We start from the raw sequence: 12,279 nt of genomic DNA, 5'->3' as shown, positions 1-12,279 counted from the left end.
CTATTTATGTATAGCTGATTCTTTATATCAAGGGGAGTGTGATTTCGGCATTTATGATTTTTGGTATTCAGCATAAAACAGTTTAAAAAATGTTTCAATTTTAAAAAATTGTTTAAAAATTATTTTTTTAAATGTATATCACATTTCTAGAAATAGCAGGACTGACCGACGGTGACAAGTGAGGTGATTCTCAAGACTAGGATAAGGAGGGTTTTCCTTGTAGTGGGGGAAAAATCAAGTTCTTATATCTAATACCTTACTGAGCACAGTGCAGCAATGAATCTTCTATTCAGTTAAATTAGAACATAACTAGAAAATTTGAATGTCTTGTCAGTTGATTAAATGGGGCTCTTGGTACTAAAAAATATTATTTTTCTAAAATAACCCAAGGGTCTAAAAAGAAGTTTTAGAATTAAAATGTCAGTGCGAGGCACTCAAACACTGCAGCATTGGTGACAAAGCTGTATAATCACAGGTAATGTCTGTTGGTCTAATAGCGTTCAAGGGTGACTATTAAATGAGAGCCTTTGTTTTTAGACTGTGTTGGCTCTTCTCCACCTGATATTTGTTCCTAGAACTGCCTTGATTAAAGACTCAGAAGCTATTCACATGTTTTCACATAGACCTGCCAACTCTACTGATTTCCTGAACACTGACAGACATGAGAATTAAAATTTTTTTTTTTAAATGTACACACACCAGGAAATGAAACAAGATTACCCATGCTGTGCTGTGGAAAATAATAGAAGTGAGAAAACATTATTTTTAGATAAGACCATTTCCTAACCCTTTAATGATGGCGTACACATCTGCCCACTGTATGTCTGAATACACATGGATGGCATGGATCTCTTCCTCTCATAGGCGATACCACTTATCTATCCCTCAGTCATTGTCTTTCATCAATGCTAAACCTGACATTTCACTGTCAGGTTCAGTGAGACCAGGAAGTCAGTATGTCCACTAACTGGAAGGACGAGAGTTACGTAAGATCTGCTGAACAAAGCGAGAAGACAAAAAAAGAAAGACAGGAGCCTGCAAGTTTCCTAAGAAAGCAGCTATGGTTCTGGGTTGTCCTTCTTCAGCTCTTTTTCCACTGAAGTGTATCAGCACTTTTGACTTCTCTCATTTGTCTCTTTTTTTCCTCTGGTACTTTAGGGAATTTGTTCCCATAATTTGTAGATTTTTAATAGTCATTTAAGCTGAATGCTATCTGTATTCAGTCACTGAAATGGAAGTGTAAAAATAATAGCATCCTGGGCAAAATAGTCTTTTAGGAAGTTTTAGATTCAAGACCCCCTCAGGCTCTGAAAGGTTAATTTGCTTTTTGTGTGTGACCATTAATCCAAAAGGTTATTTGTTCATCTATCTAAGACTATCCTAGAATTAGGACCTGAGCCCTGTGTGTTTGTATATACAAAAGCCCTCCTCAAGATTCCATCTTTCTGGCAGACATCTTTTACAGGGTACGTTTCCAAGTCACAGCCACTGTTCTATACAATTAAGGTTTAGAGTCTAATGACTAACAGCAATTCTCACTTTGTACAAAACTAACTTATGAAATGGGACATCTAAATTGCCTAATGTTCAGCCACCAAACCAAACATGGTCAGCTTCAATGTTCTGGGGATCGTCCCAGCAGTTGACGGGAAGAGGAGCACACAAGGAATTCAAAGTGACTTCTCTTATTTCAGACCCCTCAGGCACACTATTTTCTCTGGACTTCTGAAGAGAGTCTTATTCACTGTGGGCCTGCTCCAGAAGACTATGTGTATCAGGGACCCCAATGTAACAGATCACCTCCACCTTCTGTGGGGTGGGTTTTATGTGATGAGATAAACTGACCTTTAGATAAGGTGTCCGACCTTCCCCTCCCCTGACAGCTATTTTTCTCCTCAGACAGCTGCAGCTACAAACAAACCCCTAGACAGCACTCTGACAAATGAGGCTCAACCAGGATTCTCCTTTTCTCTGAATTCAGCCAACTAGCTGGCATTCCTCAGCTCATTAGGGGGCCATGAAAGACTGCACAGGCCAGGCCTGCACTTCCTCCTCCCTGGCAACCCCTGTGGCCACGTTCCCAGGATCCCTGGGGCCAGACGAGGCTGTTCCCAGTTCACATTCCATCCTGTCAGGGTACTCTCAGAAATAAATAATATTTACAGCAGAGTGCAGAGCAGGCAAACCAAAAAGTACCCTCAGAGTAAGTAGACTGGACACTGGAATCCACTGGATTTGTGTTTTTCAAACCATTACTCACAGGACTCCAGAAATCTTTGTAAGTAGATATGAACTTACACTTATCAAAACCCCAAATTCCAATGCCAAATTAAGGTCAGAAGAGAGTAACAAAGAAATGTTATAAACTAGTTACTATGACCCACAATGGTTCATTCAACAAATTCAGTAGATGGGGACTGGCCACCTATCATGTTCAAGGTCCCCAGCTAAGGTTCTTTACAATCATTATTCATTAAAAATATGACTACTTTTTTTTCTACCAAGGACTTGGGAAATCTAAATAAAGGGGGCCTTGAGGTCTTCTTAAGCAAATATTCAAATGGAGTTGAAGGAGTCCCTTCATTTTAGACTGGGGTCAGCAAACTACAGCCCACTGTCCAAATCCAGCCCTCCACTTGTTTCCATTTTTAAAAGAGTAGGAAGAGGAGCAACATTTGTCTTTGAGCAGTCAATTCTGTTAGGGTGGACAGCTACCACCCTCTGCTGTGGGAAGGCTTTGGTAAGGATCAGGAGAGATTGTGGGGCGATTTCAGCCAAGTTGGTCAATGGGTGGAGCTTATGGAATGAATGACAAGGTTCAGGTTTGTTTACTACAGGGTTACTGAAGCCATTCCCAGGTTCCCAAGTAGTTATGTCTGTTTACTTTTTCTACAATGCAGTATCTTGACATGGAAGGACAGTTGAAGTGGCATATTTATGCTGTCTATGAAAGACATCTCCCTATGGGACAGCATTTTGTCCCTGGAGGATTAGGGACTAAATTGAGAGAAAAAAAAGACATCCACGTACTTGTTAGGGCTGTCATGTTACCTGCAACCATATTAACACCTGGGTAGTAATTCCAGGCTTCACAGAGACACTGGAACAACCCATCAAACCCCAGAATAATGACCATGGGTGACACTGGACTCTGAACTTGACATAACCTGAGGACTTCTCACTTAGGATGGACTCAGCCCAGGACTATCTTTCCTCTTTCTGATCTATCTGCTTCAATTGACAAGCTGAAAATTGGATCACACCGCTAACATAAAATATTAATAAACAAACTGTCCTCCTACAGAGGACCGGCAGGATAGTTTCTTTTAATAGAAAGGCAAATACATTTTTTAAAAACATACTTTTTAGTTGTTGATGGACCTTTATTTTACTTATTTATTTATATGCGGTGCTGAGAATCGAACCCAGTGTTTCACACATGCTGCAAGCGCTCTACCACTGAGCCACAACCCCAGCCCTTAAATACATTTTTTAAAATTTTTTAGTTGTAGATGGACACAATATCTTTTTTTTTTAATCTAGTTTTTTAATGTGGTGCTGGGGATCGAACTCAGTGCCTCACGCATGCTAGGCAAGTGCTCTACCACTGAGCCACAATCCCAGCCCTTGAATACATTTTTTTAAGCCAAAAAAAAGTTTGTAAACTCACCTAGAAAAATCCCCCTTTGCCTCCTGTGGAAGAAAAAAATGCAACATCAGTGAGACACAAAAATTCAGCCACAGACTTTAAAATACATTGTTATCATCCAATTTGCTATAGGAATACCATGAGGCAGGAAAAAGTTCCTTTGCTCCCTGAATATGAGACACCAGGCCAAACTGTAGAAGGTAAAATATAAAGAACATGACTCATAATGACAAAAGGCAAGTTTCCAAAGCTTGGTCCTGGTCTCACTTGTTCAGGTTTAAAGTTTCTGAACTTCGCATCTGTCTGGATAGAACTCCTTCTTATGTCACTTTTTGTTCCATTTGGTGTTGTGGACTATTTCTCCATCACACAAAGACTTAGAGGCAGGAGCCATGGAAACTTAACAGTGTCCTAGAAATATCTGTTGATGGAATAACTTCATGATATCAATTTCAACTCACCTTGTCATCATTATAGCTAATACTCTCAAAGCCATCTCTCTCTTTCTCTCTTTTTACAGAAGCTAAAGATTTTTCTGTCTTTCCAGGGGATGGGGCGAGTCTTTGGCAATTAATTCTAGCTATTCTCTTGGCTTTCTCCACGGATGAAGAGTGTTACCAAACTTCAAAGAAAAAAAAATGGGGTCATTGAATGACCTCAGTTTCTCCCAGGCTCATAAACACACAGCTTCCTTTACAGTGATAGAGTTGGCTAACACTTCAGGAATGGTAGAAACTGCTATTTACTGCCATGGGATCAGTATTCCTAATGGCTTCTTCCAGCTTCTAGCTAGAAAAACTTAGGAAGACAAATAATGGAAACAGTATCACCTGTGAGTGGTCAGTCTTATTTCCTCTTCCTTTTTTGTAGAGCAACTTACCTGTAAAATATAGGAGGCCAATTCAAACACCACTTCACTGTCGACATCAATAAGCTCCTGAAAGGGAATCCCAACAGGGAAGGTGAGTTTGGAACTTAACAATGACTTCTTTCTGACATCTCTCTCAAAAGAGACCTGGCCTATTTGAGGATTTTCCAGAATCTCAAATACCCATAGACTGTCTTTAGTCCCCAAGATCACTGCTCTGAATTACTGGTCTCCATCACTCCCTGACAGTGTTTTTTCAGCTTTGAGCCAGAAGGGACCAGTGCTCCTGGGCCTATATGGTCACCTCAAAGGCTTCATCTTTAAATCATGATGAGACATTAATGGGTGGTCCACCTGTTCATCTGATTAGTCACTGGAATGTGGTGGCATGATAACGAATTGAATTTTCTTTGTAAATTCTACTTCAGAACTAGGAGCAAGGCTCTGTTGAAAGAAATGTTGTACTGGGACAGCATTAACCCCTTATGTTAAGATTAAAGTTAGAAAAAATTAAAAATACAGTTCCTTAGTTGCACTAGCCACATTTCTTTCATGGCCTCATGGTTCAGTGTCTCCAGTGTCTATCATGTTGTAGCAGAGATACAGAACATTTCTATCATGGTTCTATCAGTCAGAGCTATTATAGAGTCTAGTCTAAATATGCTTCTGTCCTATTAGTTCTTCTTCCAAATACTTAATTGTGATCAAGGGACATGGTCTTAAAAAAGAACATAAACTTCTGGGTTTTTAAAAAAATCCAGTTGTGTGTGTGTGTGTGTGTATATATATATATATATATATACACATACACACATATTCAAAATATGCATACAGTTAAACACTATATAAGTATGTTTTGGTCAATGGTGGATCACATATACGATGGTGATTTCATAAAATTGTATCGCCTAATGATGTCACAACCGTCAGAGTTTGTGTAAGTACAGTATGATGTTTGTACAGTAAAAAAAAAATCACTTAATAGTACACTTACCAGAATATATCCCTGGCATTAAGTGACACATGACTATAACTATAGTCCACCTTTTTTTTAACAGCTTTATTGAGGTAGAATAAACACATATGAAAACTACACATACTTAACATGTACATACATCTGTGATACCATCAATGTGATCAAGGTAATGAACATGTCCATCATCTCCAAAGATGTCTTGGTGTGTGTGGTAAAACACTTAACATGACCTACCCTCTTAATTAACTTCTCAGTGCACAATACTGTATTGTTATATATAGTTCGTATGTTAGATGCAAAGGGAAATCTGGATTCCACTGGCGTGTAACAATAATAAAAATGTTAATCAATGTCAAGATTAAGTAGAAATATCTATCTTTTTTTTCTTTCCCAAATATCACCAGATCCTATAGTGAGTGACTGGATGACAGAGTTAGACGTAGGAGAGATTTAGAGACCAAGCTCAGCCCCATGTTTTATTGAGAATAGAAATCCAAAATCATGAAGAGGCTTACCCAAGGTCACAAGGTCAAGTTATGGAACTCGAAACAAACTCTTGACTTCTTTCTTTCAGTACTTGGGATTGAACTCAGGGTGCTCTACCACTGAGCAACATCCCCGTCCCTTTTTAGTTTTTATTTTGGAACAGGGTCTCCCCAAGTTGCTCCAACTGGCCTCAAATTTGTGATCCTCCTACCTCAGTTAGGATTACAGACATTTCCCACTGCATCTGGAAACAAATGCTTAGCTCCCCATACAATGCATGACCTTGCCTGGGACCTGCATTCCCCCACATCAATAAGGGCTCAGTCTTGGCCAACATATTCTCAGAACAGTATCTATAATTGAAGTTATCTTTTAGATTTACTCTCCACTTGAATTATAAAACAAACTCTGATCCATGGATTTTCCAGTTTGGGGAGGGAGTCCAGAATTGGCCCATGGAACTCAAAACAATGTATTGAAGCAATCCTGTATCTTTTGAAGGAAGGATATCCTCAGGCTCTTTCAAGTCTAGGAATTTCAAAGTTGGATAATAATATTTGCTACTGAACCACCCCAGAAATGTGGACTAAGAGACTAATAAGCATGTGGAAAAATGGGGGACAATAATTCTTTATGTTGAACCAGCTGAAAGAGCTTTATGGCTGCTGTAATTGATACAGACCGTCGGTCTGGGAAGTGGAGGAATGTTTGGAATTGCAGTTCTAGGATTACCAGGTCCCATCAGAATGTAAATCATTTAACAGCGGACAAATGATTTAACAGAAACTCTGTCCACCGTTTCCATAACAGATCATTTCTACTCTTAATATGTCCATTTCCTCTCCCACCGATTGGCTTCCTAACTCGTTCTGGGGACTTGTTAGCATTCTGCTGTGTGTGTGCTCTTCTGTCAAACATTTACACCTATGCTGCGACTAATGATCAGCGAGTTAATGGTTAACATCCACTGGAAGCTCATCAAATGTGCAACTAACTCACAACCAACCATCAGAAAACAACCCTAAAGTTTAAGCATAGCTTTCAGTTCACCATTTGGTTCACCTGCTAAATGAAAATGTCTCTAGTTGTGGTGGGAGGGAGGATGGATGTGAAAGAGGGGGAAGGCCTTCTCTTTTACACAGCAATTAGGCAGTGCCAGGAGGCTGTGTGGGTGAATATTAACTGCAGACTAGCCACAGTAAAGCTTCTAACAGTAGACCAGTTAATGGTCCAACCTAATTTATGCAAGTTCTCTCTCACCTTGGCTGTCAGGGCAGGTGGGAACTAGCACCTTTAACTGGGGTAAGTTTTCTTTTACCTTCTCTGACCTTGACCATCTCCCACCAAAGGCAATACAAAGGGCAAGAGTCAAAATGTACCCAATAAGAGAAAAGCATTGAAGAACTAAGTGTCCCGACACTGGAAAACCTGGTGGACAGGAGAGCTGCTGCATTACTATTACCCATTTCTATTTAGTATCAACTGAGTTCAAGACTCATCTCTTTGGATGTCCTCAGGTGCATCCACACAGAGTCCTAAAAGGTGGTCTAAGAACCTATCTAGGAATGGTGGTGAGACATGCTCCCGATTGTTAAGAAAAGACTTTCATATTCTGGTGCTTTCTGCCCAGTTCCCTGCTGCAGTTTGTTCACGTGCCTCCCCAACTCCTGTGGTTACCCCCCTCACCTTTACACCTCCCTTTCCCAGGTGGTTTTAGCTGAAGATTCCCACGATGGAACAAAGCCCTAGACTTTCTGCCCACTCCATAAATTTCCCATTGTACTGCAAAACCTGAAAGCCAACTTCCCCCAGAGGAGTTAACAGGAGTTTCCAGGGGTCTTCCTGTCAGAAATGTGCTGCCATTGAAATTCAAAAGACTGACTCTACCTTTCTCTCCTCTTACTTCCGTGGCAATCCAGAAGTGGCTTCTTTCATGTGTTTCTGCTCAAGCAGAGGAAATAAACTGAATGAGACAATAAGGAGTGTGTGCAAAGATCCCTGCTTGCCTGAGGCTCTGAGATTTCCCTTGAGGAAGGATAAAATGGGGAAGTGGGAGGGGAGGCAGGAGACTCTTCAAGGAAGATCTATAGGCAGCCTCCATCTGGCCATATTAAGAGGCTGGGCTTGTTCAGTCCACAGCTCTGTGCAGCGGCCCCCGGTGCTCTCAAGCATCCTTTGAAGAGGGCTTTCTGCAGGTTTGTTTTCTGAGCTAGAATCTTGCCTGGAACCCAGTGTAGTGGCAAACCTGACAATTTTATCTTGGTATTAGTAAAGGGTCAGGCTGCTAAAGAATGCAATGTCTTTTGGTCACTGGGGCCATTTTTTGTGCACTTTGGGCATCTATTTTCCTTACTATAGAATAATGTGCCACATTCTCTGATCTTTGGAAAATGATACGGAATGATAAAACCTGACCAGGTGTGTATGTGTATGCCCCGGGTAAGGTGGGCTGATGGTCCACTTCCTCTCACTGTGCATTGTTTCATCCTAGGTGAGGAAGAAGCTAAATGAAGAGGCCTGAGACCAAATATCATCCCACAATGGTTAGCAATGATCTCAGGAAGATTTCCATCACAGGGCCTCCATGTGTTCCAAAGGGTCCCAGGAGAACCCCATGAGGAAGGCATGGTGGATGTTTGTCAATCATCCTGGGCAACTGAGTTCTTCCCGATACTTTGTTTGTGGGGAGTATTTGGTGGTGGTCTTTATACGCCCTCAAGAAGCCTGATAGAAAGCATTCCCCCATGGTCAGGTATTATAGAAATTCCAACTTTCATGAAGATTATTGAGATAACTATAATGTGAAATATAATTAACAACCATATGGTAGGTTGAGATGATGTAAGTGAGCATGACTCTTGTAAAGTCTGCTCAGAACCCCTTGCAAGGCTGGTCCAAGGCTTTCCTAATCTATCCTCACCTGCAGATGCCATCTTTACTCCCTCACCCACAGAACACCTAAAAAGTCCTCACAAAGCTCTATGTTCTAGTCCCAACCCAACAGCTCAGGGACATCAAATAAGTCACCTCTTTGAGTTGCATTTTCCTTATCAGTCAAATGGGGAGAATAGCTTCTTTTCTGCTTATTTTACTGGTTTTGATGAGACATAAAGGTGATTTAGAAACTAGAGAACACATGCCTTATTACTTATTTCCATTCATTGGTATCTATAGATAATCCGAACTCTACAGTTTTGCCACGTTAGTGTGCCTACAGGAATCTTTAGTAAAATATTTTTTAAAAAAGAGATGGGTAGCATGGTGTGTGTGTGTGTGTACTGGTTACCATGTATATAAGGGCTAATTTAGTGCATCAACTTGACTGTCTATGAGGTGCCCAGATTAAACATAATGTGCCTGTGGGGGTGTTCTTGGATGAGCTTTGTGTTTGAATCAGTGGACTCAGGAGATGACCCTCCCTAATGTGAGTGGGCATCGTCCAATTCCTTAAGGACCTAAATAGAACCAAAGGGAGAGGAAAGGAGAATTTTCTCCTTTTTTCTCATCCCTCGCCATTAGAACTGAGACAGCTCATCTCATCTCCTGCTCTTGGCTGGTAGTTACCCTACTGGCTCCCCTGGTTCTCAGTCTTTGAGCTTGGACTGAGTCACACCCACAGCTTTCCTGGGACTCCAGCTTGCAGACGGCAGGTCATGGACTTAGCCTACAATCACATGTGCCAACCCCAAATGATAAATGTCTTCCACCGTATCCATGTGTATGTTATTGTTCTGTTTCTGTAGAGGACCCTGACAAAACAGTGTAAACCGTTTAAGTGGGTCACCAAGCCGCATTTAGCTTAGCGTGCTATCTTCTTCTTCCTTCTCATGTTTGTGTAGCTGCCATGCCTCATTGCACAACTCATAATGCTACACAAAGTTGCTCCTGGGCAAACACGGGCTGTGGTGCAGGATAAGACTACTGCGCTCTTGCACAATCCCTCCTTCTCAGCCCTTTGCCAGCTCTTCAGCAGTCAAGTCACTTCATGTTTGTCTCATGACCACAGGAGTGCATGTTGTCCCTGCTGAACCGCGACTCTAATTCTGTGCCACAGAGATTTCTCATGTTGGTCGCTGCAGACAGCCCCATGTTATGATTCCAAGGAATCCCTCTTTTAGAAGTCTGGGCACAGCCAAGATGACAGGTCCATATGGATTTGTTTCTAGAGAACTGAAAAAGAAAGTCTCTCCCTGTCCATCTTTATTTCTGCTCCCTGTCATACAAATACATGCACCAAATCTGCATCAATCAAAGGCAGAGATAAGGAACAGGGTTCTATAATTCTGAGGCTAATATTTATGTTGGTTTCTCCATCCTGTAGGACTTGATTCTGGGCTTCGTTTCTCTCACCTACAGATGATATGATGTCATCTGTTCATTAGCAAAGCTCTTGGAGGATCTTCCGACAAAAGACCATTTATTTCATTATCAATAAGAGTGATAACATAGGCTTAAGTAGCAAATATAGCCCAAGGATAATTAGTTAAACTCCAATAATAAGTGAAACTCCCAGACCAATGCAGACTTTTCAGAAAGGAAGGCTGGGTGAGACCCTCAGCACACTCAAAATAGGAATTTTAAGCTTTTCCTTCTCTGTCATGACCTGCTCTCAGTGCATGCGTGTAGGCTCAGATCATAATACCCCAAGAAATATGCAAATCCTTGCTCCCCAGGTTTAGAAAGCAATGAATTTAAAAAAACACTTTTCTGAACCTTGTCCGTGTGCCTAGTCCAGGGATACGTTGTGGAAGCTGACCACAAAAATCCACTCAGAAAACGTTCATGCCAACTTTTCCTCCAGCCCAAGGGAGTGAACTTCAGTCTGCCTTCAGATGACAACTGTGGGTCTTGTTCTTTGGTTATCCTTGTTGGACAAGATAAGCATTGAGATTGAGCATAATTTAAGTGCGGTGAATATGCTTCAGCAGTGGAATGCTATATGATTAAAATACGAGATTCACTGATAGGGATTAACTATGGTCACTGAAGGCAGGTGGGCTGTGGCTGGAGGAGGTGGGTCATAGGGGTATGCCTTTGGGGTTTCTATTTTGTCCATGGTGAGGGGAGTGGTCTTGCTCTCTCTCTATTTCCTGGTACAATGTCCTGAGCTGCTTTCCTCTGTCACACCCTTCTGCCATGATGTTCTGCCCCATCTTGGGTCCTGAGGAATGGAGCTGGCTGTCTGTGGACTGAGACCTCTGAAACCCTGAGCCCCAAATAAACCTTTCCTCGTCTAAAATTGTTCTTCTCAGGTCCTTTGGTCACAGCAGTAAAAAAGCTGACTGAAACACCTACATTTGTTGTTTGCAAGAGTTCTGGAGGTTACTGTGACAGCAATTTCACTGTCTCACTGTGGAACTCAGAGCCAGTGGACTTCGATCCAGCAGCCAGGACACAGGGGAAGAGCTCGGAGTCCACATGAATCTAGTCACTCTGTCTAGGGTGACAGGAGCGCTGCCTGCAATGGGGGCTGACTGATGGGCCTCTTTGGTTGGCCTAGAAGACAGGAGGCCAGGGAAGGTTTGCCAGGATGATTCTGCGGTCTCCTAAGCCTCCTCCCAGGGAACACAAGCATCTCAGGCCAGGCTGCATTCCCATGTAACTTTTCCATGGAACTGGACACATATTTCTACCAAATGAGTTTTATCCATTCCTTGGTCACAAGTTTTCTCTCCATTCCCCACCTGTCACCGTAGTGAGTTAAAACACATCAGAAATGTTGGGGGCCACGTGGGTGTCAATAAACCCACCCACACTCCTTCCTTTTCCACTTAAAACAGATCATTACAGCCCCACTTTCACAGACAGACTTTAAATTTCTGTGACTTATAGATTATGATTATCTTGCCCTACTCTTTTGTAGACAATAGGGAGACGTGAGGGAAGAGAAAGTGAGAGAGAGAGATTCTCTATGGTTTTTCTGCCTCCTGGTGTAGAGAAGCAGGTGGGGAGATGGTATATATGGTTTGGGAAAAATAAAAAAATGAAATGAAGCAAAATGAAACACCTCTTCTTGTCTGGCTGCTGTTGAACAGATCAAAAATTCGGTTCTCTAGAGAAGATGAACAGGAAGCTATTGTTAAAAGGAAGTCTATATCTGGAGCACAGGCTACTCCCTCCCCTCAAATCCTGGATATAAAAGAATATATACCGGTGGGAATGGGAAGGGGCATCCCTGGAGGAATTAGGAGCCAAGGAGAAAAGATATCAGATGCTGGTATCCAAGGTTCCCCAAGCAAAAACCAGCTTGCCCCTGGACCACTCCACAGGGACAGCACCAGGACCCCGGCCCTCACCGCA

At 41.9% G+C, this 12,279-nt stretch overlaps 1 protein-coding gene across 3 annotated transcripts in view; it reads right to left on the bottom strand.

The window, feature by feature from the left end:
• Window positions 1–12,279, bottom strand: part of Frmd4a (FERM domain containing 4A) — a 288,498-nt gene that overhangs the window by 92,543 nt on the left and 183,676 nt on the right. For all 3 annotated transcript variants that reach the window (XM_071599955.1, XM_027928637.2, XM_071599956.1), the window contains exons 6-7: window positions 4,530–4,586; window positions 3,671–3,693 (exon numbers count right to left, since the gene is read on the bottom strand). In XM_071599955.1, coding sequence (XP_071456056.1) covers window positions 3,671–3,693; window positions 4,530–4,586 — 80 coding nt within the window. The remainder of the gene's footprint in view (window positions 1–3,670; window positions 3,694–4,529; window positions 4,587–12,279) is intronic.

The sequence above is a fragment of the Marmota flaviventris genome, chromosome 12, assembly GCF_047511675.1.
Source record: "Marmota flaviventris isolate mMarFla1 chromosome 12, mMarFla1.hap1, whole genome shotgun sequence".
NCBI lineage: Eukaryota > Metazoa > Chordata > Mammalia > Rodentia > Sciuridae > Marmota > Marmota flaviventris.
This window is presented reverse-complemented; position numbering and strand designations above follow the sequence as displayed.